Source organism: Bos javanicus, chromosome 8, assembly GCF_032452875.1.
Source record: "Bos javanicus breed banteng chromosome 8, ARS-OSU_banteng_1.0, whole genome shotgun sequence".
NCBI lineage: Eukaryota > Metazoa > Chordata > Mammalia > Artiodactyla > Bovidae > Bos > Bos javanicus.
In genome coordinates this window covers 37,137,170-37,163,482 of record NC_083875.1, presented here as the reverse complement: position 1 = coordinate 37,163,482, position 26,313 = coordinate 37,137,170, and the positions used below count along the sequence as shown (strand labels likewise).

The 26,313-nt window shown below is 37.7% G+C and overlaps 1 protein-coding gene and 1 long non-coding RNA gene across 14 annotated transcripts in view; one reads left to right on the top strand and one right to left on the bottom strand.

Moving 5' to 3' along the window:
- Positions 1-7,244, top strand: part of LOC133252597 (uncharacterized) — a 468,796-nt gene extending 461,552 nt beyond the window's left edge. Inside the window, exon 4 of the long non-coding RNA XR_009737989.1 lies at positions 6,795-7,244. This is a non-coding gene — a long non-coding RNA (uncharacterized LOC133252597). The remainder of the gene's footprint in view (positions 1-6,794) is intronic.
- The window catches only part of PTPRD (protein tyrosine phosphatase receptor type D), a 2,538,842-nt gene that overhangs the window by 8,837 nt on the left and 2,503,692 nt on the right, over positions 1-26,313 (bottom strand). For all 13 annotated transcript variants that reach the window (XM_061425298.1, XM_061425300.1, XM_061425301.1 and 10 more), the window contains 4 exons: positions 5,735-6,020; positions 5,125-5,303; positions 4,401-4,527; positions 3,071-3,196 (listed from right to left, as the gene is read on the bottom strand). In XM_061425298.1, the coding sequence (XP_061281282.1) occupies positions 3,071-3,196; positions 4,401-4,527; positions 5,125-5,303; positions 5,735-6,020 (718 nt within the window). The remainder of the gene's footprint in view (positions 1-3,070; positions 3,197-4,400; positions 4,528-5,124; positions 5,304-5,734; positions 6,021-26,313) is intronic.

The following is a 26,313-nucleotide window of genomic DNA, read 5'->3' as shown; positions in this document are numbered from 1 at the left end:
AACTAGAAAATCAGTCACATTCATATCTTACCTGCTATTAACACTGTCTACATTTCACATCTATTTAAATTGCAAATTGATTTACTCTCACAATGCCCAGTTAAAAACCAGAATTCTCAAAAAGAGCCACCTCATTCTCATATTAGGAAATGCTTCTGAGCCCCAGAGATTGTCTTCAAAACCAAAGTGGAACACAGACATTCCATTTCAAAATTTTCAGAATCCAATAACCTCTTAATGCTGACAGGAACATCCAGGCATGTCGTCCAGACCAGAGATTTTGCTATTGTCCTGACACCGTCACATCTGCTGTGCTTGCTTATTTGCAGCATTGTCAGATGACAAATAGTGACACTGAAAGGATCTGACACAAATTGGGTAGCGGCTGTTAACCTGGATGCCCCACGTCTCAAAGGTATACTATTTCTAGCCAAGGCAGTATACACAGCGTGTACCAGGTGACTGTGCCGTTGAGCAGGAAGTGAGGCGTCCCTCAAGGAGATAGGAGAGATTATTAATGAATAAATGCTGTGTTCTGAAAAAGGACTCTTTCTGGCTGACCACAGAAGCTGAGGTGTCCATGCGTGGCTTTAACACAGACAAACCAAAAGCCAGATGCAGAAGCAATCTTTCTTTCAAATGATTAGGCAGAACTACTCTGAAGTATAAATGGCTTCAAAAGAAAACACTCAGAGACTTTGGATTCATTCTGGAATTTTATAGTGTTTGGAAGGACAACAAAAGCAGAAGGGACTCTCTGTTTATTGAAGCAGGAATAACAACTATCACCATCAACTTTCTTCCCTGAATTACAGACAGAGATAATCCAAATTCCAACTTGAGATGGGTGGATCCCATTTGAGGAGGCCCTGTTCCTAGTTAAGGCTTCAATGTGGTTCTTCTTTCCACTTCTTTAATTAAACTCTCTCCCAATAAAGTCCTTTTTGATACAGATATTCATGTTCCCAAGATTCTGAGTAAGTAGCATGTATGCTAAGTCATTTTTAGTTGTGTCTGACTTTTTGCAACCTCATGGACCATACCCCGCCAGGCTCCTCTGTCCATGAAATTTCCCAGGCAAGAATGCAGGAGTGGGTTGCCATTCCCTCCTCCAGGGGATCTTCCTGACCAAGGGACTGAACCTATTTCTCTTATGTTTCCTGCATTGGCAGGTGGGTTCTTTACCACTAGCGCCACCTGAGAAGCCCTCTGAGTAAGTAAACAGAGACCCAATCTTTCTCATTGAGTTGTATGGAGAAGACAGCATGGCCCAACTTGAGCTGGACACATCACCAAGTCTGGTGGTTTCCATAGGAACAGGGCATATTCCTGACTGGCATCATTTGGGAATTGAGATAAAACAGGTAGATCACATCAACTTTGTGAGGATACTGAGGAATATAAAAATAACTGCTTGGCCCCATAACTAACTTATGGATTGTTACTATGGAACCATGATTTACTTCCCTTGGTTTCTGAAAAGGGTTTGAAAAGCACAGGAAGGGAAGCCAGTGGCTAGGTAATACAGATTTGTCTTCTCTGACTGTCTTGGTGATTTCATTTCTGACCACAGTTGCTTTTAACAGCAAGAAGTCATGTGTACAAACCTTTATGATTTGGAAGAGAGACCACCTGACTGCATTTAAAGGCTACTGTTTAACAACACTGTATTCTCAAGTGCCAACTTGCTTTTTAAACTGGAAAGTTGAGATTAGAAACACATTAGAAGCACAAATAGCACATGCCACGGCAGCTAAAAAAATTATACAGTCACAGGGAGCCTTCAAAACAAAACATGTGAACAAGTTCCTCCAAGGTTTCTTTTACTTATCATGGTCAGATTTAATCTGGGCAATCGAGTAATAAAGAAGTTGTCTCTGCTGTTTGTGGTGCCTGGCTGCTGCTATACTTTGTCATCAGAAATGGTTGGTGTGTTTGCTTGGAATGCACTCAAAATTTTCACTCAGATATCTAGCTTCAAATTCTGAAAGGGTGTTCTTTTTTTTTTTTTTTTAAACACAGGGTCATCAAGGCACGCTTGCTTGGGCAACTCAAAATGAGACCTAGGGGCTTAACTACTGTCTTGAGTATAGTCACCTTCAGAATAGTTAAGACTTCAGACTTTCTAGGATTAACAGGTCTGTCACCTGAGCCAAGCAGCCTGCTAACCAATTTCTCCTTCACTTTAGGTCAACAGCCAGGGCCAGGCTTTGGGGATTAGTGGACAATCTCTAAACATGAGTCTTGGTTGAGAAAGCTGCTTTCCAGAAAAAACAATGGATCAAGTAAATAGTTCTACCCTACAGTTTTAAACAACCCACCCACTGTGACAGTTCCAAAAACAAAGCAGGGCTTTGCACTGACCCAATCTCTCCTAAGATGTGTTTGTAATCATGGTTTAAAAGTGGCCAATGACAAGGATTTTAAAGTTTATGCATAGAACATCTTACATCAGGGCTGAACTTTGGACTCAGCAATCTAGATCAGAAATGCAGGATGAAAATTAGCCAAGAAGGGTCGTGGGTGCACAGCTCTCATGGATAGACACATTAGCACACGGAGGAATAAACCATGCCAGGAATCAAATTAGAATGTGCAAAGCTTGTCAGATTCTTCTAAAGAATGTCATTTGCTCTGCAGTTTTAAAATCATACCAAATTAACCTCCAAGCCCACATGACCTAAAGGGCTTAGCAAAACAACAACATATTTACAGCCTCAAGTAATGAAGAAGTCAAAAAAGCTCCAAAGAGAATGAGCTAAGAAGGTGAATGTAAGCGCAGCCAACCAATCAATAAATGCTTCCCGGCACACACACTCAGCAAGCACGTCCCCAAAGTTGGGCTGCCAGATGTTACCTTTGAATGTGAGCCAAGCCTGGGTTTGTAAGAAAACTTGCCAAACAGGCAAAGTTACTCTTATATTTGAGGAAAAAAAAAAAAAAAGTTCTCCAAGATGGGTGATTTCTTTTAGTTTGGGAGTATGGTCACTTGGCAAATGTTTTCTCCCAGAGATGTCTTTTAGACTATATTTCAGCTAATGTTTAAGAGCATAAGACTGTGCCAACTTACCCTGGCATCTGTGACCTTGAATTCTCTTAGGATATACTGTGGCATGTTGTACTCAGCCATGGGATCAACAACAAAGTACTGGTATCTTGCAGATCGTTCTGCTGGCCAGTACTGATGACATTTCTCCTAAGAAAAACGAAGATTAATGACGAGCTATGTAAAGTGTAAATATATTTTATTTTTTATTTTATATTTATTTAATATATATTTATGTTTATATATATATTTAATGTTTTTCTTTCACTAATACCATTTTAGAATTTAAGACCATTTCATTATGTGTGACTCATCTTCTCTTTGAAAGCATAGGTTTCCTCAGGATAGGGAAATTGTGGGTCACTATTTGCTCATGGCACCAAGCAGAGTACTTGGCATACAGTAGATGCCTAATACATGTAAGTTGAGCTGGCTACTTCAATAGGGTAAGCATCTTCATAGTTAATTTAGACAAATAATTACATCAGTCCTCAGGCATAATGCTAGCCATGTCAATCATGTATTGACATTCACCACTGTGGTTTTGAATGAAGACAACCGTCAAGTGTGAACACAGAAAGAAACCTCTGAATTGAACTTATCCAATCTCCTTCGTCAGCTGAAGAACCTGGAGCACGTGCAGTTTTAGTGACTTCAGTAACCAAATCAGAAAAGTCAAGTTTCTTTCCCAGTTTGGTATTTTTTCACTCTCTCTCTGGGCTCTAAAATTTGGGTTTTAGATGCATTGCTACCATTGAATTTATACAAAGACAAGAAAAAAAAAAGCCTCTTAAGCAAATATGGCAGAGTGCTTGTATCTGCTGAATCTAAGTGGCTCTAATACTATTATGAATTAGGTGGCTCTAATACCATTTCATGGTATTTTTCAGAATAACCTTTTTTTTTTTTTTTAAAGTAAAGCAGAGATTGTCAGATTTATTGATAGAAAAACTATGTAACTTTCTGATAGTTTAATCAGAGTGGAAGATGAACAAGCAAAAATTTGCCTCAGAGATGACAGAAAGTCAAATTCCTTCATACAGAGTAATGATGGCACCTAAGCTATAGCCTGTCCAGAGCAAAAGGAAGTAAGACTACATTGAGAATCAGAACAAGTCAGCAATAGTCTCTATGACAGTGCTACACTGGAAATAAAGTACCTGTTTTTTCTTCAAAACACAAAAATCAAAGAACTTGATGTGGCTTTGCAAGTTAAAAACCAACACATGGTAATGAATGACCCACAACATATCTGGAATACTCAACATTTCAAAGAAACGACATTAGCACTGGAGTTTTTTCAGTGAAATCCTCATTTCTTTGTGGAGTGAATGTCTTATGTGAAGATACTCACTCTACCCATCTCACGCAGCTTGGTGAGCATCACAACAATGGTGGAATTGTGTTCCCAGAGCATCCGCCAGAAGTCTTCAGTGGTCTCTGCCAAGGGCCCCTGGGTAGCGATGTAAGCTTTCTGTTGTCTGAACCACAGATAGCATGTTAAAGTAATCAGAAAATATGCAAAGGCTTCACATTTGATATGTAAATATCAAATCCAGGTAATAAAAATGAAAATATTATTAATGCTATTGCAGTAAATTCCCATTAAGATTATGTAATCAAATAAGAACACTTAAGACATTTTAGGGATTTTGCAAAAGAAATTGCTTTGTTTATATTATGATGTATGTCTTTATCACTGTTATTTAAACTTTAGAGCAATGCTAATAGTTCAACTTCATGTCTCATATAAATCGCTTAAGAAACAGTTGTGCAGCTTCATTTTGTAGAAATGACTCATATAATCTATGACATTTATATAATTTGGTTCAAAACAGTTTCTATATTAACGCCTTCCATATCCAAATAGCTTCTGAAAGAAGAGTGCAGATTATAAATTCCATGATTGCTTCTTCTTAGTCCTATTCAAAATAACAAAAAATGAATATCAAGGGACTGAATGCTGACCTATGCAGAAAGAAAACATTTTAAATTGAGATGAAATTCATTTTAGCTATGAAACTAGGGCACATGTAAATACCAAGAGCTTGGGCTGTCAGGGGAGCAAGAGTATATACCTGTATCCATCAATAAAACTGGCATTGATGTAATCAGATCCTTCTACACCTCGGATAGGCTGCAGGCACACCCTTGTGGATTCATATGGCATAATATTAACAAGGCGATTTTTGAATTTATTACATGGAAGATTGGCACTGATGAATCTTGAGGTGTGAGCTTTAGAACTGGCTAGACGCTGTTGAACAGAAAAACAAAAAAACAACAAAAAAAGAAAAATCCAACAAAGATAATTTTAGCCTGTGGTGTAACTGCAGTGAACCCAAGATTTTCTCTTTAGATACAAAGATTCTGTTTACTTTTAACCCAGTCACTCTTCCAACTGCACTGCTTTTCACTTCTACCTAATGACTCCATATAGACTAAGGAAGTTCTAAATATTTATGTTCTAAGAATATGTTCTCTCAATTTAAATTAGGGTACAAAAGAGCTCAAGGTATTATGAGGAAGCAAAAAATAGAAAAGGGAAAGATGAAGAAAGTGCTTTATAGTCAGACACCTGAGGGAGAAGGTCAAATGAATCTTGTAACTTCACCCATTTGAAAGGTTAAGAAAGACAATTCCAGAATGACTTGCTTCTGAATTACCACATCACATCCAATATCATACCTTAAATTCGAGCTCCATTCCTGTGACATTCTCTCCTGTTTCTATTTGTGTCAGCTTCTGAATGTAGGCATACAAGTTTCTAGCTGGCACTTCGGTATTTCCACAAGTCACTGCCTCCAACAGTGCATCATGGATAAAGATGTATTGGTCTTCTGTTTGAACCATGTAATTCCTCTGGGCTCTCATTAAAGTTACATGGCCATAAATATCTACAGTTTTTTCATGCTTTATTCTTTCTAACATGGCATCTATTACAATGAAACACCCAGTCCGGCCAACTCCCGCGCTACAAGGAAAACAAAAAGAAAAAAAAAGAGAGAGAGAGAAAAGTACAAATGAATCTATTGAGAAACCAACACATCATAAAATTATTTTGATTATTTTTATTTAACTAGATTTTAAACCCAGTAGTTCTACTCAAATAGCTACTGTGATGGTTTTGGAGCATTCTAAACCAAAGGGCAGGGAACTAATGAACAAATAAAATTTGACTGATTTCAAAATATAAAAATATTAAATCTGTAATCACTATGCTCCTTGATCATGTAACACAAAGTAGTAGTATTTTGAAATCTTTATGAAAAAGTTACATTTACGCTTTTTACATTAAAGGTATTAAAAAAAAAACTGGTCAAGATCGAACTAGACTTTATCTTTTACAAACCATTTCAGTCTATTTTAGTTCAATTTATAAAAAAAGGAAAAAAAAACAAAACTAGTAAGTCATTCAACTTGAAACATTCATAATCTAAAACTCAGCAAGGAAGTTTTAAAAACCTAGTGAGAAGTATATAATTAAAATATTAACATGTTGTTGCATACTCAAAATAGCTAGTGTATTCTCAATGGAAAGACATTCTTAACAAAAAAAATCACTTGAGAGTGTGGGTGTTTCTTGCTTTTCCTCCTTTTTCTTCCAGAGTTGAATGTATTTTGGAATTTCAGGTTAAATTCAAGTATTCTTGTGTGGGAAAATAAAAGCTTCAATCTTTGTTACTGGAGAAGCTCTGAGGCATTTTTTTAAACTCTATTACTCATGGACTTATGGGTTGTTTTCTAGTTGGTGGAAACCGATTCAAAGAAGAGGAGGTGAAAGATCAAACAACGCACAGTGACAAGTTCTGCTGCTCCAAGGAGACAATCTAATTCACTGAACTAAATTACAGAGTCAGATGGTTGGAATGTTGGAGTTTCCTGGAGTGTGGGAAAGAATACTAACAAAATAACACATCTGTGTTCTGAAATCCAAGGTAAGCCTTTTCTTGTCTCTGTGTCAAGAATGGCTGAATCCAAAATGTTTTTCTTCCAATCATGGAAGAAACATGGCTAGGAAACATGTAATCAATGGAAATATAAGTATATATCAGCACCTTAGACACCAGGCAACAGACAACCTCCTTCATTCACTGTGTGCCACTGTTTCCCATCTTTTGTATTTCTTTGTGCTCATTTATTTGTCTATCTATGCATTGATATATCCATCTCTTCATTCAATGAGCAGTGAAGTACTCTGATAACTACCATATGAGATACAACATTAAAGGTGACTTGTATCCCACCTAGAGCTCATACTATCGATAGAGATAATAGTTTATATAACTATTTACAATACAAGAAAAAAAAAAGATGTGCGGGTTTGTGGGTAATGTGTCATTTGAACCTGGTCTTGAAGGACAGGAAGGATGAGGAACTGAGGAGGCTAGAATAACAGAAGAGACAGAATAGCTTTTGCAGTCATACTACTGACTCTGGGAGCTACATGTAAAATTTTCATAGACCTAGTGAAGCTCCAGTGTAGGCAACATACCAAACTTCATATAAATGAGCTTAATGAGCAAAAGGGTATTTGATTCAACTGCCAAGTGGCTGCAAGTAGTAAGTGAGCATTTTGTAACATATAATACCTTTATTTAACTGCTGAGCAGTATAGATTGAACCCAGCCTCCTGGGTTTGTAGGAGTCCTGTGGTTTGTATATTAACAAACAGTTGGCAATAGGGTATAACCACTATTTAAAAAATGTTTACTTTTTTATGTCCTGTTAGACATAGAAACTGTCATTGTTTTAGCTAGAGAGCCTCTGGATACTGACTCTTAAGACACGCCATTCGGAGTTTAAACCACAAAGGGAGATGACATTGAGATGTAATGCAAAAGCCTTCTGGGACAGAGACTGAGACATGATAGCACATTTCTTAGCACAGAATGATCAGAAACCTGAGGCACTGAGATCCATGAAGTTCCATTTGATTTAGTGAGTTTTACCAAAGAAACCAGTAAGATGGTGTTTACCATCACACCCCACCATGTCCCTCCTCCATGCCCTAGGCAGGATTACAACCACTCTCTGTCCAGGATCCCTTGGTGTCTTCAATACCACCCTGCAGTCCAAGTCACACTGTGTTATTAATTAGTCTGGTAGGGCCATTGTCCACAAATAATGAGCATATCTTGAGAGCAGGAACAACATTTTCTGTTATCTTTCTCTGCTCTGCACCAAGCATGCAGTAATGTGTGTGGAAAAGTGATGAATTAGTGATTGGCATGAGAGGCCTTGTGTAATGAGCGGCCCACCCAGGTTTGGTAATAAGACCCCTCAGTCAGCGAAAGAAATCGTACATTTGACACAGGTTCAGAACTGTGCGAAGAATGCCTGAAGACTATTTCACAAAGTGTCTGGTAGGGAAGAGGGAGACCGGAAAAGGCTTTGAGTGGTTTTCCACATCTTGGTCTCCTGATGAGCCATGGCATTGCAATGAAAAGAACCTAGGTAAGACTTAGCCTGGAAAAGGGAGGCAGCCCCCCTTGTTTGGTAGGTCCTAAAATTAAGTAAATCTTCTTTTCCCTGTGTTGTCTTTCTAAACTGTTTTCATCCTAATTGTGCATTGCTTCTAACTAGATACAATATCATTCAGTTCTTCCTAATGGAAGCTATACTGTAAGCCATATAACTGTAATGATGTATCAAGTCAAATATAGATAACAACAGGAATATTTTCTCCAAGTATGCATCAGAGGCCATTCCTAATTTCTGAATGATGCATGGTTCTGTATTCTGGCAGAAAGATACTACAGAATCCTACAAAACTAGTAGGGATAACTCCAGATCCTAACAATTTCAACCTCTTCATGGTGTAATAATGCATTTTTTCAAAAAAAATTGAAGAGGGAAAATAATAAAACATATGCCTGTGTCTAACTCATGAATTATGGGAAGAAAACAAAACAGGAACAGAGGCTCTGACTTGTGCAAAAACTATTTTTTCTCCTCTGAACAGAATATATTGTTAACAGCCCAATCTTGCTGTCTATATGGAAGAGAGGAAGAAAGTGCTCCTTGGAACTTAACATGTTACCTCTTTTCAAAGATGAAGATTTCTTGGAGGTTTTAAACGGTGGAGGTGTCTCTTAGCTTTAAGCAAGACCATGAAGTTCAAAATATTTTTTCCAGATACCAGTGATTGGGTGTCCTTGAGAAAGGCACTTAATCTCTCTTGGGTTTTCTGTTGTTCTAATGTTAATTAACTTGTTAATTATCTAGTAAGTTTTAAGACAGCTTTAAACATGTTTGCTTTGCAGACATAAAGGAAGATGCAGTTGCTTTGTAGACAGAAATTTCATTTAAAGATTCTACCTCTGAAACTGACAACAAGAAACAGGCAATGTTAATACCGGGAAATTTTTTATAGAATCACCACAGGATCATTTGCGATTAGGCTCTCAGAATCTTGCTTTAAACTACTCCCTCTAGCTGTTCTTCCTTTTCTCCCCATATTTCCAATAATAATACCTTATGTTTGAGGAAGTTTGTGCTTTCACATTTATTCTCAAGGTAAATGAGATGGCAGTGAAGGGCCTTCTCACCACAGTGCTGGGTATCCTGGAGGCATTTGACATGATCTGTCAGTTTCCTTTCCCCTTCAGCGATTCACAACATTCAGGGACTTCTTTGAAGTCATACAGCTAATGGTAAATGGCCAAATAGGGACTCAAATGCAGGTTCTGAGATGCTGAGTTTTAGCACCACATTTCAATAGGGCATCACCATTTCTGCCATCTGGGTTAAAAATGGATACTTTCTTGTGACCTACCCCTCTGCAATGCTCCTTTGCTATGCTATGCTAAGTCACTTCAGTCGTGTCCAACTCTGTGCGACCCCATAGCCGGCAGCCCACCAGGCTCCCCCATCCCTGGGATTCTCCAGGCAAGAACACTGGAGTGGGTTGCCATTTCCTTCTCCAATGCAGGAAAGTGAAAAGTGAAAGTGAAGTCACTCAGTCGTGTCTGACTCTTAGTGACCCCACGGACTGCAGCCTACCAGGCTCCTCCACCCATGGGATTTTCCAGGCAAAAGTACTGGAGTGGGGTGCCATTGCCTTCTCCAACAATGCTCCTTTAGTAGTGTTTAACTATCCTTATGAAGGTTTCTTAAAAAGTCTCTCTTCCTTGGTTTCTGTGACACTAATTGGGGGATTACAGGGAATATCAAATACTCCTCTTGGGATTGATGGCAGAAAGGGAGAAGATTTTATAATGATATCAAATACAAAACAGCCTGAAACATGTAGCATATGAAATTAGTCAAAAAGATCTGATTCGTGTGTATAATGGTTCCATTGTCTCTATGACAGGGTAGAATTTCGCTCAAGTTGGAAACCAAAATCAAAGATCAATCCTAAATGTCATCTTCAGAAAACTATAGGCAGCTCTCTGACTGTGCCTCAGTACAAAATGTTTTTTGTTTTTTTCTATTTGATTCCTGTGCTGGCTATTCTTCTGCTCTGGATTTTTCCATATGAACTCTTTTCTCTAATTTACATATTTTTGCCAGGCCCCAAAATGTACGTAATGTCCCCACAGTTCTGTCCTCCTTTCTCTCATTCTCCTTCATGGTTTAGCAACAATCTTCAAATAAATGATTCCTAAAGTAATTGTTCTTTCTTTGAGCATAAGGGATACCTATATTTCAAACCATTCTCAGGTTTCTCTAGAAATAAACATATCCCAAGAATAATTAACATCTCTGTTCAGATCTGCTCTTCCCACTGTCATACTCCTCCTTGACACTCAGATCTAAAATGGAAGGATCATCTTGCATTGTTCTTGCCTTCTGCCCTGCCCAATAACAAATTATAGATTTCTACACATTCAATTTCTACAGTTTTGTTCAACTATCCGTTAGTGGTATGCTGGAGCCGGCAAAACTCAATTGTGGATATCTCAGAAATCCTGCTTAAGCAATTAAATTAAAAATGAAGGTAAACTCAAAATGCATTGCTTCTTAATTATCTTATGTTCATGCTCTTCAGGTGAAAATATTATATAATGGTGTGCCACTGAGTATCTCTCCCCAGCTTTTGGATTCAGTGATGTCACATTTATAGCCTGGAGTATTTACACCAAGTAAATTGACAAATACTATTGCCTACACCCAACCCACTCTCCACCATCCGGAGCTGGTGGTTACTTATTATCAGCACACAGAGTATCCTAATTCATCCATTTTTAACACTTCGGCGGGACAGACAGGAAATGCTCATTACTGTGTTCTTCCATCCACATTTGCTATACTACTCTTTCGTACTGTAGGCTATCATCCCACAGATATCTCCTGAGTGTCTATCATGCACTAAGATATCATGGAATTGGCGAACAAAACGAACGTGATTCTTCCCTCATGAAGATGACAGTGCAGTGGAGGATCTGATATTAATAATCATATGAATAAATACACAATTACAAGTTCCAACAACTGTTGTGAGGTAAACGTGTAGAATCCTGGCAGAGAACCTTTGGGGAAGTGTCATTTAAATTGATATCTTTTATGAACTGGATTGTGTCTCCTCAAAATTCATTTGTTGAAGTTCTAAGCCCCCACTATGACTATTCAAAACTAGGGTCTTTAGGGAGGTAATTCAGGTTCAATGAGGTCATAGTGCTGGGTCCCTAGTGCAGGAGGACTGGTGACCTTGTAAGAATATAAGAGACTCCGGAGATCTTGCACTCTGTGCACATGCACACAGGAAAGCTTTTGCAGAGACATAGCTAGAAGGAGGTCATGTTAAAGTAGGCCAGGAAGAGAGGTCTCACCAAAACCCAACCCTAACAGCACCTCAGCCTTGCACTTCTGGCCTCCTGAACTGTGAAAAAATCAATTTCTATTATTTGAAGCACCTAGGCTATGTCACTTTATTATGGTGCCCTAGTAAACTAATATGGAGAAGGTAATGGCACCCCACTCCAGTACTCTTGCCTGGAAAATCCCATGGACAGAAGAGCCTGGTAAGCTGCAATCCATGGGGTCTTGAAGAGTTGGACACGACTGAAAGACTTCACTTTCACTTTTCACTTTCATGCATTGGAGAAGGAAATGGCAACCCACTCCTGTGTTCCTGCCTAGAGAATCTCAGGGACAGCGGAGCCTGGTAGGCTGCTGTCTATGGGGTTGCACAGAATCGGATACGACTGAAGCGACTTAGCAGCAGCAGTAAACTAATACAGTACCTTCAGGATAAGAAATGGTTTGCAGAGTGAAGAAGGATGGGAAAGCTGCCAAGGAGAAAAAATATCCCAAGAAGAGGCCTTGGAATGGAAAATAGCTTAGAATATTAGAGTAATGGAAGAAAGCCATGGTGGCTGGAAGGCAGTGAGGGAAAAAAGACATATTTATTTTTATATTTATTTGTTTTCCATTTTAAGGACTGTTTGATATTTTTATTATATGTATAACTATTAACAGCAATTATTTAAAATAATTGTTTTACTTGTTCATACACTACCTTTATGACATGGCTCATCTATTCTTTATTCTGATACAATTCTTAGATTGCTGGCATACATCTTTGGTAGCATTATTTCTGATATCTTCCTGAGAAGTTCTTTATTTGCCTTTACATAGGGCCAACAACTTGGCTATGTGCATGATCACTGGGCTATAATATTATCTGCTCACACTCTAAATCTGTTGCTCCACAGTCTGTCTTTGTATTTTGAAGAAGTAATAGGCCAGTCTTATTTTTGGTCTTTCAGTAGCAATTTTACCCCAAATATGTGTGGGGTTTTTCTTTAACTTAGAAGTTCAAAAATATCTGGATGTGATTTAGGCACCAGTCTCATCATTAAATCCGCATGGCTCTCAGATAATACTTTAAGAGTCACAGCTTTCCCTCAGCTCCAGAAAAGTTAGATGTATTTACAGCTTTCCCACCTGTCTGGGTTTTTGCTTACCAGACTCTTCCTCTTCCTTATTGTGTCCTCCTCCTAAGATGTGTTGATATCTGCCTTCCTTCAAGACTCATCTCACATTCTGCATCCTTGATCTGGACTTGGTCCCTGGTTTATCTCTATTTGTATCCTTATGACAGTTTATACCTCTTTATTGGTAACTGCCATACCTTATTTTTTGTTTTCTGTTTATTATCTTTATGCAAAGTTGCTAAGCTCCTTGAGGGGAAGAACAACAGCTTCCTTGTCTCTACTGCGTTTGACAATTTCTCTTGTCAATTTCTATGCCAAGGAAATCAGAGGCACTCACTTTGAGTTGCAAAATTTTTAAAAACATAAGTTAAAAAATATTAATTCTACTTCCGGACTTTCTATGAAATGCACAGGAACATTCCCTCAAAGACCCCTGCTTGGGGATATTCCCTGGATGCATGCATGCGTGCTAAGTCACTTCAGTCGTGTCCAACTCTTTGCGACCCCATGGACTGTAGCCCACCAGGCTCCTCTGTCCATGGGATTCTCCAGGCAAGAATACTGGAGTGGGTTGCCATTGCCTTCTCCAGGGAATCTTTTGACGCAGGGATTGAACCTACTTCTCTTATGTCTCCTGCATTGGCAGGCAGGTTCTTTACCACTAGCACCAATGCATGGGGATATTCCTCAGACACATGTTTACAGAGATAAAGGGAGTTCTTGTAATTTGATGAGATAGAAACTGCCTGTGCTTATGTTGTACTCCGGTTGCTCAGAAATAAGAGATTTGAGGCACCACATTTTTTTTAAGAAGCTGAACACTGTACATTCAGAGCTTTTAAAAGAATGTCAGTCTACTTTTGTTTGAATTTCCAAGTTACCACAGCCACACATATTTTACTTCCTTCTCCAATTTACTCCAGTTTTCACCCATCAGTATCTGTGTGCAGTGCACCTTTCAAAATGAAGGATTGTAGTTCTAAAAGCAAATGCATTTTTTTTTGATCCTGAAAAACTTAGCTCCTCATGGCAGCAATAATGACGGAACCCTATTTAGTGCTGTTTGTTTTTCATCATTTCAACAGCTTTCAACCTGAAACATGATAAGAACAGCAAAACTGATAAACCACCCTTATTTTTATCTGTTTTCTGTCAGAGTAGTTGCCAAGCACAAAGACAGATTTTTCTAAATATCTCTGCAAAGAAAAAGAGTGCATAACCCTGTGCTTCAGGCTGAGGCCAGCACAATTTGGTACATTTATTATGTTACAGAAAATTCCAACAAAAAGGGAAGAGGACAGCACTTTGAAATCAAGTCTAGGATTAGGTTGGTTTCTGTTACCCTTGGAGGAAAACCAACTTTCTAAGTTACCTTCTAGTGAAGACAGTAATTCCACTAAAGTAAACCAAGCGATTGACAAACTTTTGCCTTGATTAAAAAAAAAAAATGGTTTCAGAGAATGATAGACATTCCAGTGTTTACAAGCTGAAAAACTATGCAATCCATTAAACAAGTACGCCTACTAGGAAATTGTTATTACTTCAATATTATCATCCATCCAGTTACAACATTTGTTTTCAATTTCTAAAAACATGATTGAGTTAGTCCCACGAGTTGAAATATGCTTAATGTCCCGTGATGCGATACGGTAGTAATGTGCAAAAGGAAAACATTAAGAGGCATGAGGGGGCTATTTTGTACTAAAATCATTCTGGGTATGTGCTTAAAAGTTGGCTTTTCTGATTAATCTGGTGGAGTTTTAATGCTGACCCTTTACTGATACTTCAATGATCTGGCAAAGAAAGAATAGAACTAGAAGATTTTACAGATCATTGAATTGGGTGCAAAGACAGTGAAATATGATGCAGAAATCATGGTGAGCATTTTGTACATATATCAGCTTGTGCTTTGATTGGATATTATAGTTCATCTATAACAAGAATGGCATTTATGAACTGCAAGACTATTAAAAAAGGCATCTGATAGAATGGGTTTTATGACTGAGGTTTATAAGATTAATGAGATGACTATCCTGATGAAACTGTGATGTGATCCTGATATGGCTGCCGTTTTGAAACTCTTTCTTTTCTGACAAAAATTAACTTTTAACTTAGTATACCGCTGTACTTGAGCATCTCTAGAGTATTTAGGACTTTATACAAAAATAGACAGATAACCATTTTATTTTTTACATCCTCTGGCATCTTTTGTACCTTGGATGACAGAGAAATTATACAGATTTCTTAGATATAAGTATTTATCTGACTAATCAGTTTTATATATTATTATGAACTAAAATGTAAAAAATATGTTTCCACAAATTGTCAGTGAAATGCAGTAGAATGTATCTATGCTATTAAGAGTTGTTTGGGAGGGAATTTTTCAGTGTTCATAAAAATTTAAAATTGCGCCTATCCCTTGACACAGCACTTCAGACAACTTTTATGAAGATATATGTACACATATGCACAGAGAGGTGCTTACAAGGTGGCTCAGTGGTAAAAAATCTACCTGCAATGCACGAGATGCAGGTAATCCCTGGGTCGGGAGGATACCCTGGATAAGGAAATGATAACCCACTCCAGTATCTTGCCTGGGAAATCCTAGAGGAGCCTGGCAGGGCCTTGGGGTCACAAAGAGTCAGACATGACTTCGACTAAACAAAAATGCACAGAGAATGTTAGAAAGGGATCTTTGCTTCGGCATTATTTGAGATAGCAAAGTATTGTAGCTAGGAAACGGTTAAATAAACTATGGCATGTAAATACTGAGCAGCAGTTTAAAGAATGAAGTAAATCCATGTAATGACCAAAAAAAAAAAAATATGTTGCAGAGTAATATATATATCACGATAACATATTTTTTACAAGTCCACACAATACAATTAAGCATATTTTATATGCATACATATTGATGCATGGAAACTGATCTGCAAAGATACACAAATTATACCAAGAGTAACCTCTTAACGAAGCATGGAATTGGTGATAAAGGTGGTAAGGAAGATTTTCACTTTAGTTGAAATGTATGAATTTTTTTTTAAGCAAGGACAATATATTAATAATCAGTAATAATGGAATTAAAAAGATATATAATGTAATAGATTTAAAAAGTTACCATTATAAAAATATGAAAGATCAGTTAATAGTTGAGGACTCAAAGAAGTAGAGAGAGAAGGTGAAATCTCATTCACTCTAGCTTGGGAATACTGCCCAGACGTGGATTCTCAGGAGACGATAGGGTGATACTGGGCCTTTGCAGCCTGGACTTGATCCTGCCATCATGTGCTGGCCTTTATGGAGTGGATTCCAGAAAGAAGACAGCATAGAGAGGAGAATGCTTAGGGACTAAGCAGAGAACAACTGATCTGACAAGGATCCTAGTTCAGCATATTGAGAGGTCAGTACCCATCATATTTCCTCAGGGCATTTAATTTCTCCAGGTGGGTGAAGGAGGATTTCTTAAAGTGAATTAAGCCTGTAAAAAACAAAATCCACATGGGCCTAATCTGACTACCCCCCGCCCCAATATATTGACTCAAACAAAAATCCTCCAGAGACTTTGCTGTATAATCTTGGCTCTGTCCCAACATTATCTGCTGAACACATTCCTTATTATTCTTAAAATGTGATGCTCAAGATAAAGTGGAAGGCGAATATATTTATATAAAGAACACCTGAATATGCCATGGCAGGTTTTATTTTACAGATGGATAGAGGAGGCCGTTGGGCAGAGATAAAACAGACCCAGCTGGCCCTTATTGGTAGCTGACTTGAATCTGAATGAGGTCAATTGGATGATGCTATGGAATTATGAGGAACTATATCATTTTCACTGAATTTTTCGTTGTAAATGACCATATCAGTTCAATCCATATTCTAAATTTTGTTTAAAATGACAGAAAATTATCCACATCTTGAGTGGATACAGCCATTAACCAGGCCTGCCAGATAAAAGTACACAGGCTCTGTGCTGTAATTCAGTAGAAGAGCTACTGAAAGATATTTGAAAATTACTGAAACTTTAGTAACTTTATTTCATTTGTTTTGCCAAGTGTATCTGTGTTTTCCCACAAGGGCAAGACTCAGGGAATTTTGTTTTGGTGCTTTTCTTTTTTAAAATGAAATTATCTAAAAAAAAAAAAAAAAGAAATTATCTTCATACAAACATAAATGATCCAATGGTTTTCAAGGCTCTAATCAGAGGTCACAGACTGATAGCTATGTTTTATTTAGTCTTTTGTTCATTTCAAACAAGCTTTTGTAAGGCAGTGAGAATCACAATCCAAATACAGTTTACTGGCTGCCAGTGTCTGCTTCACTTATTTGTATCAGTATCACTCCACAGAACCCCAGCAGGCCTTTGCATTGGTGTTCCCAGGGCCTGGTCTTCTTAAACTCTGAATTAATGCATCAGTACTGCTCACTGCCTCTTCTGATTCCTCTACTTACTTAGATTTTTGAAAGAGGAAACTGAGGACCTAGGCTGGGTTAGGAATTTGACCAAGTAATGCAGATGTTTGGAAGAAAAGCTATGTCCAACCTAGACAGCATATTAAAAAGCAGAGACATTACTTTGCTTGGTTCACATGGTTAAAGCTATGGTTTTTCCAGTAGTCATGTACGGACGTGAGAGTTGTTCAACTCTCATAAAGCTGAGTGCTGAAGAATTGATGCTTTTGAACTGTGGTGTTGGAGAAGACTCTTGAGGGTCCCTTCAACAGCAAGAAAATCAAACCAGTCAATCCTAAAGGAAATCAGTTCTGAATATTCATTGAAGGATTGATGCCGAAGCTGAAGCTCCAATACTTTGGCCTTTAGATGCAAAGAACTGACTCATTGGAAAAGATCCTGATGCTGGGAAAGACTGAAGGCAGGAGAAGGGGATGACAGATGAGGAGATGGCTGGATGGCATCACCAACTCAATGGACATGAGTTTGAGCAAGCTCTGGGAGTTGGTGATAGACAAGGAAGCCTGGTGTGCTGCAGTCCATGGGGTTGCAAAGAGTTGGACATGAGAGAGCAATGGAACAGAAACTGAAATGTGGCTGTTACTAGCAGAGCAAAGACTTGGGTCTCTATCTCTTCTTCCCAAACTCATGCTTCCACCAATGGGATTTTATTGAAAACAAGGTTATAGTTTTCCTTCAAGCTCCCTGGATAGACCCAAGGTCCATGATTCCATCAATTCAGGCCACAACAATGTTGGTTCTAAAAGGGTCTATGTTGTGCCTGTAACTGTCCTTTATTAATGAAACATAAGCTCTCCCACGCTATTCAACTACCCAAAGAGAAAGGAATTAAGTGGCTTTCAAGCATTGTCAAGATAGATCTTCATGTACCTGACCATGTACTAACTTGTTAGATTGATGACATCTCTGTTTGAGACAGATGGATGAGATGCTTTCAGTAAGTATAGTATTCATACATGATAACTAATTAATTAATGAAAACCAGTATTAAGTCTATTTAGGATGCCATAATGGTCATGTTTGAGGATGGGAGTAGAAAGGAGGGGTTTGCCTCTTATTCAAGGTAACAGTAGAAGATGGAAAACAGACACAAGGCAGTGACACCAAAGAGATGAAAGGTAATATTCATTAACTCAATAAATTCAGAGAGATCCCTCTTCTGTGTATTAAGATCTTAATCACCATGTGATGTATCACTAGGCATTTAGGCATTATATGTCTATCCAAGTAATCTGTACACATACCTAGGCAGTATTAAAACATATATTCCTGGGCTTTGCCCCCAGAGATTCTAATTCCCTAAGTGTGGAGTAGAACTCAAGATTGTCCATTTTCAACAAGCTCCAAAGTGATGCTGATGGGCTGGTTCACGGGCCATACCTTGTGTAACAATGCTAAAGAGGTACTCCTCTTCCAATATTTTTTATAAGTAAACGAGGGCCAAAAGATGTATCAGATATACTGCTGCTGCTGCTAAGTCACTTCATTCGTGTCCGACTCTGTGCGACCCCATAGACAGCAGCCCACCAGGCTCCCCCGTCTCTGGGATTCTCCAGGCAAGAACACTGGAGTGGGTTGCCATTTCCTTCTGCAATGCATGAAAGTGAAAAGTGAAAGTGAAGTCGCTCAGTCGTGTCTGACTCTTAGCGACCCCATGGACTGCAGCCTACTAGGCTCCTCCGTCCATGGGATTTTCCAGGCAAGAGTACTGGAGTTGGGTGCTATTACTAATTATCTATGCATGAGTGTATATATGTGTGTTCATATACATTACTTTAAAAAAAAATCTTGAACTCCATTCTTAATAGTTGTTTATTTTTTTTTTAACCTAACTGACTTAAAACTTCAGTGCAAAGAGGGGAACACAAAGTCTGCTTTCAAAAATGTACAGGTTGCCTTTTTTTTAAAGGCAAAATACTTTACTATCTCCAGATACCTGCAAATGTATGAAATTATCTTGTAATAAAACTCAGATGCCAGAAGCCCACCTTGCAAGTTTTCTTAGGAAAAAAAGAAGAAATCAGATACCAGGTAATAAGACCCAAAAGTATCTCTTCCAAAGACAGAAAGAAAAATATCCAAGCAATAGAACCCTGATTGGAAAGACACAATACAAAGAGAACTAGTTTTAAGCTTCCTTTTATGACTGGGGGCATAGCAAAATAGTTTGAAATAGAAAGTGTTCATGCTGATTACATGAAATCAAAATACACACTGTTCAAAGGCAGCCAACATTTAAAAAAATATGCAGCTTCGTTTATGCAGTGAATTTCAGTGTTCTTTAAGTCTGGGAATATTTCAAAATACATTGCAGGTACAGCTGGGAAAACTCAGTGATACCCCTGTCCAGATATCAGCTATTTGGTTATAAAAATATTTTCACATTTCCTGCAGATGTCTAGATTCCTTTCTTTGCTAGTAATTTTAATTCAGAACTCATTATTGACAGCTGTTTGTTCTGATAGACCCTAATTGCTCTTTTACTAGACTCAGCTGTGAGCAGACTGATTTCTTTTTCCCTATAGTGTATATTACATATAAACACAGGCAGGAAAAAAAAATAACCAATTAACTAAAGACGTTCACGTAAAATGAATCATTGAGAGCACTGATCAAGTAATATCTCTAACTGCAACATAGGTCAAAGGAAATTATAGCATTTACAGTTTAGAGTATTAAATATAATTATATAGGAATATTCACAAGCATTCAAATATAGGGATGATGAGTGGCAGCATCTGAAAATTTATCCTTTTATTAAGGAAACTTATAAATGACTACATTTGAGTAACTGACAGGGCATTTAATGTACTAAAGGATTAGCTCAGGGATATCTATCTATCAGACTCTCTACACAGAACTAAGAAGTCTGCCATAGTCAGTGCCCATCCTGAGGAATCAAACGTGCTGTGAGATCACTTTTGTTGTCGTTCAGTTGCTAAGTCACATCCAACTCTTGGCGACCCCATGGACTGTAGTACAGCCCACCAGGCTCCTCTGTCCATGGGGTTTTCCAGGCAAGAATACTGGAGTGAGTTGCCATTCCTTACTCCAAGGGATCTTCCCAACCTGCATCTGTGCGTCTCCTGCGTTGGCAGGTAGATTCTTTACCACTGAGCTACCAGGGAAGCCGCTGTGGAGATAATCCTATTTCTGCAGGGGAGAGTTTCTGGGAACTACCAACTCTTTTCCTTGCTCTCCAATCACTGCTGTGGACAAACTGCTTTCCTTTAAGTTTACCAGAAGAGGAATACAAGTTTGTTGAAATCAGAGCTATTTCCTCTGGAAGATTCTGTTCAAAGGCAATGCCCCGTTTTAGCAGCTCCCCAAGAGGTGCACGAACAGCTTGGCAATGTTCATTCCATCAAACGCCTCGGCAGCCTCGCTCATGAAATCTAGGCCAATTTGGGGACCCCAAGCTGCCGTCCTTAGTGGACTGGAATCCCCTGAAGAGGGGAAAAGCAAGGGCTGGTTTCAGTAGAGACCATATAAGCTGCAAATATACTGCATTTGAGAAGAGCAATAGCTCGTTTTATTTCCTGTCTGTTGGTTCTGGAGACGGAGGGAATGTGATGATGAGGGATGAGCAAACTGCTCCTTAGTAAGGAACCCATTCAGGGGAAATGAGCTTTTTCTTAACATCAGGGACACTATATGGTGCTTTCCCTTTCTGGAAGCAATAAGTGCTTCTCTTTTCAGACTTAATCTACCTCATATAGGGAGGAAGATATTGGGAACGGGATGCTGATTAACCCGATAACTCTCCAGGATGCAGCATACATTTCCATGAACACCAGACATGATGCTAATTAGAGTGCAACCCCCAGAGTCAATATTTACAAAGCCTTACGGTGAATGTAAAGTAAGCTGTGGGGCTGGGTACCCACAAAAATTGACCCCATAGCCTATTCCCAGCCTCTCCCCCAGTAACAATGGACAACATTTTATTTGGCATTTAAAAATACTGCCACTACGCTTTCTTAGTATTTTTTTTACCTATGTAAGAGATTATATCATTTCACATTCTTGTGTGGCTTTGCTCATGGAATTGCTTTGGATACTGACATTCTCACTCAATGTCCACTTATCCGTTGAATACCTCCTGAGTGTCTGTTTCATGTGGACATAGCTCCAGGAAAGAGGGATGCAATGGTGAACTCCTAGGCACCATTTCTCACCTCACAGCTGTTAGATTTGGATACTACAGTCTGTGGAAGAAACTGAGTTTTTGCCCATAAAAGTAAATACCACATTTGAAACGCCATTTCTTTTTCCCCTTGAAGGTTCACTTTTTACTGGTTAAAATAATTTAAACATAAAGTATTGGTTGAATTGAAAAAAAAACAAAAACAACTTCTTTATTTTCACTTAAGTATGATAGGGAAAGTAATCTGTTGTGATTTTTGTTTTGTGAGGAGTCAGTTTGGCAAATGGCTTTTCCAACTGTAGAGAAATAGTATTTGGTTATTTATCTTCCCTGAGCCTTAGTTTTCTCATCTGTAGCTCCTCCTATAAGGCTACTGTTAGCAAAATGTCTTTAAACTAATTCTTGATAAATGTTAATTTCCTTACTTCCTTTTCCTGTGAATTAAATACCTAGAGTTGAATATTTGAAATCAATTGGCCTAATAATGTCAGAGTAGATATGCAACCTTCCTATTCTTGAATGGTTATACTAAAGATTTAACACTATGAATTTGTGAAACTAATATTCCATTTCATTTCCAGATTTCTATCCTCTGAGGGGGGAAAAACAGTCATATACAATGGAATCAGAGTTGAGACCTGGAAGGGACATTAAAGATGATACAATCCAGTGGTTCTCAAAGTGCAGTCCCATGATCAGCAACGTTAGCATCATCTGCAAATTTGGTAGAAATGCAAAACATTTTCCTTATCACAAGTAGTGATCATTGTTTGTTCCTTCACTTGTTCCTTAATATGTGCATATGGCTTACTACTAATTAACTCATATTAATATATGCATGTAGATATCTGTATACATCTTCTTATTTGATCTCCATTTGCCAACCAAGCCACACAAATTCCCCTTTCCCCCAAAAAGCCCCAGTCTAGCACTCACTGCACCAGGTCAGCCAAAGACTGTCAAAGACAGCCAAAGACAGCCAAAGGCTGTCCTCTAGGATAGCTATATTCTTTTTTGATGCCATGGTGTTTATTCCAAAACAGTCCGTTATTTTAGTGAAATAATATATATTAAAGAAACTAATAAGATATTTACAAAATATCTTATTTTGATTATTGATAAAAAAGAAGAGTTGTTTTTATGACAGGTAAATTAACTGCTTTGGGAAGACATTCTATTGTTCCCTTAAAAGTACAGTTGAGATAGGCATTGGTAAGATATCTATAAATAAATGGAAAATAGTTTATAAAAAATCTAGAAGAATTCTAATATGTAAGTTGTTGAAAAGTTATTGAATATTGTCTATATTAAATAGACTATATTAAATATACTAACCGTATGTCACACTCAAAGTTCTTGAAAGTGAAAGTGTTAGTCTAGTAACCATGTCATACTCAAAGTTCTTAGTCCTAAATGTAAAAATGAATGAACTAATACAATATATAATTATGCATTTGAAGTTAATAACTGAATATGTAATATCTTAGGCTTCTTTGTCTTAATGAAGCTTTATCTAAATGACTGAGTCTTAACTGGATATATATTTTATATATATATATATATATGTATATGTATATGTATATCAAGGTTTCTTGTGAATGGGCTTGATTGTTTTAGGCATCTTCCCCATAGGTTATTATAAGCTGTTTGAGGAAGATGACACATTGTTTCATCTCCATATTCAACAGTTTGAATCTTTGCATTGTTTAGTTTTAATAAATATTTCTTATATTTATCTATACATTGCATTTACTGATTTATTAGACAATTACTCTTAATGTCCATGGTCCTATTTTATCACTGAGCCAAATTATCTCTTATGATAGCATTTCCTAGAATACTTTGAGAAAATCCAAGGGGAAGGGGAAGAGTTCCATATCTAAATAGGTTTCAGAAATCCCCTCTTGGAAATTCTCAATAGAAATTATATTTTATAGGGTTGAGAAACTCGGTTGTAAAACAGTTTAACTTAGTTTAACCCATGCTAATTTGACTATTGAAAATATCTTCTACATAACATCTGGTAATAAATCAGGGTTCAGAGTGCACATACCTTGATGAGGTTTCTTGAATTTTCTGAGTGACTGGCTTTTTTATGTTCAAATCATAATTCTGTTTCTGTAGACTCTATTCAGACTTCTCATAGAACCCAGATTGAGTGTGAAAATCATTTTTCAGATTATATATGCCAATAATTCTTTGGGAACTGGTCAAAATTTGGATTTATAAAACTGCTATTTATAGTTCTCTTCTGTTTTATTTTTTCTAAATAAGGTAGCTAATCATTTCTGAATTCAGCTCTACTCTCATAGATCAAAAGAAGTCAGATTTAGTCAGGGGAGTATAAAGCATAGATGTTAAATATCAGTGGTAGGGCCTAGGATGGACTGAGCCTTTAAAAAAATTAATTTCAAAATAAAAACTCTTAAAAAAAATGTCTGCAAGCTAAAATTTGCTAACGATAGTTTTGGGAACAAGTTTTTCATGGAGGGACATGGTTTTCATAGTCTGGAATCACTTTAAAACTTGATGCCATATGACTCTAGACTTAGAGAAGCAGAGTGAATAACAGATTATACTAGTATAAGAGATGTAGTCCAGGAGTACTTAAAATGAAGCTGAGGAAGTGGTAATGAGTGCCCCTTACATAAATCTGTCCACGGAATTTGAGCATTTGCCTGAGATAAGGCTGCTCAGGTTATTAAAACCTCAAATGTTGAATGGCAGTTATGTAATGAGTTTCCTTTAAAAAAACAGAAAATGAACTGCCATTTAATAAACACTGCCTGAAATGTTGATAACTGAAGCTGGGTGATAGGTGCTTGAGGGTTCATTATACATTCTCTCTACTCTTGGGTAAGTTGGAAACATCCAAACTAAAAAAGAGTAAGAAAATATCCCCTTTTTATCCCCCTAATATAAAGCTCCCCCCAAAAATATAGGATCCCTAAGGGAGAGAAATAACAACAACAAAAAAAGATGTTGCTTATAACCATTAATCTAGTTCTAATAGCTAAGACTGTACCTAAGTTTTTAATGCTACAGCCAAATTGTGATGTGATGTACCTTTAAAAGGACATATGAGCTAAGTGACCATTCTAGAAATGCTCCTTGATAAGATTATCTCTATGAAATATAGGCAGAGAATCCAGAAAAGGGCATGATGACCATCTTAGGAATTGTACCTTTGTACATTATATATGCCACAAAGATTCACTATTAATATGACATCCATGCAGAACTGTCATCTCAGATTTTTTAAAAATGTATTTATTCCTAAGCCTTCAGGAAATATAAACACAACAACAGAGGTATGCATACATAGCTCTGGTAACCAGACTGCATTCAGAGAGTTTCTTACTGAATTCTGAAAAGGTTTTGCTAAGCTTGGGCTTTACTATTGTGTCCTACAAACCAATAAGTTTGAGTTTAATTGAACCAAGATAACAATTGGATTTCAGGCTGCAGTACATCAGAGAAAATAGTCTGAAGCCCGGTCAATCATTTCCAGACACACAAAGAAGGGATGAAATGTTAACCATAGGTTATAAAGAATTTTTGTGGTTTGCAACATGATTGGTTATGGTTTTTCAAATATAAGTGGTGAGCACAGGTCCAGACTTAGCAAGGCTCTCTGTTCAATTGATTAGAATTGGAGTTGGATGTAGGTCGACAAAGTTTAACACTTACATTTATTTTTTGAACCTTTTGACCCCCTTCATCCACTTCTCAAACTTCTACCCCCACCCCTTCTGGCAACCACCTATCTGTTCTGGTTATCTATGAAATTGTGGTGTTTTGTTTTTGACATATGAGAGAGATCATACAGTATTTGTTTTTCCCTAGAATGACTGATCACCTGTGAACCAAGTTGGCTCTAAATTTGAAGGCAGTCAGATAAAACTTGTTACTATGGTTTCCATAAGACCAACATTCCTCCTCCTCCTGCTTCTCATCATCATAACTGTGAGTAAATAAGCATTTAATATACCAAATTTTATGCAGTTTTCCCTTGTAGATAAGATGTCTTTGGCAAATTACTAGATTGTTTTCCACCTTCTTAGAGAAGTAGAAACTCAGGTAAGAGATTGTATGCGATCTGAAAGTTTCAGGGCATTAGAATATCTCTTAATTTTCTGTGTACACCATTTCCATTTCTTAGCCTAAAAGCTAAACGTGTGGTGAAAGTCATTGAATTCTGGTTTTTCTTAGTAGCACACACTTACCAAGAAAGCATTCAGCTCCAGGGCCTTCATTTGTTACTTTGCACTTTTAAATTTGCTGCTATGAATGAATTACTTTAGGAAGAGTTGACATCTGGGGTTCCAGGATGTATATGAAACCTACCTCATATTTTGAGATGATTCATGGCCTACCTTTGTCTACATTACAATCTAACAGCCCTGGCTCTGGATAAAATTTAGAGGCTTAGCACAGTGACCTACTGAGGCTGCATCTTTTGTATATTTACTTTCTGTATTCACTTATAATAGCCAACCTGAATCTCATCTTAATGGATAGTGTACTCAAACTCTTCAAATATGTTTTCAAGCAGGCAGTAGAATGTAGGGCAAATCTCAGTAACAGTCCTACCTCAGTAGCATGAAGGACCTAATGACCTTAGTGGTGACCACTTAGCGCTGCTCTTTATGGCCAGAAACCACAGCAGTTAGGTCAAAAAATACAGATAGCAAAAGGAACTCCAACCTGCATCTCTTACATACAAATCTGGGGGTAGTTATGGATTCAAGAGGAGAAAAAAA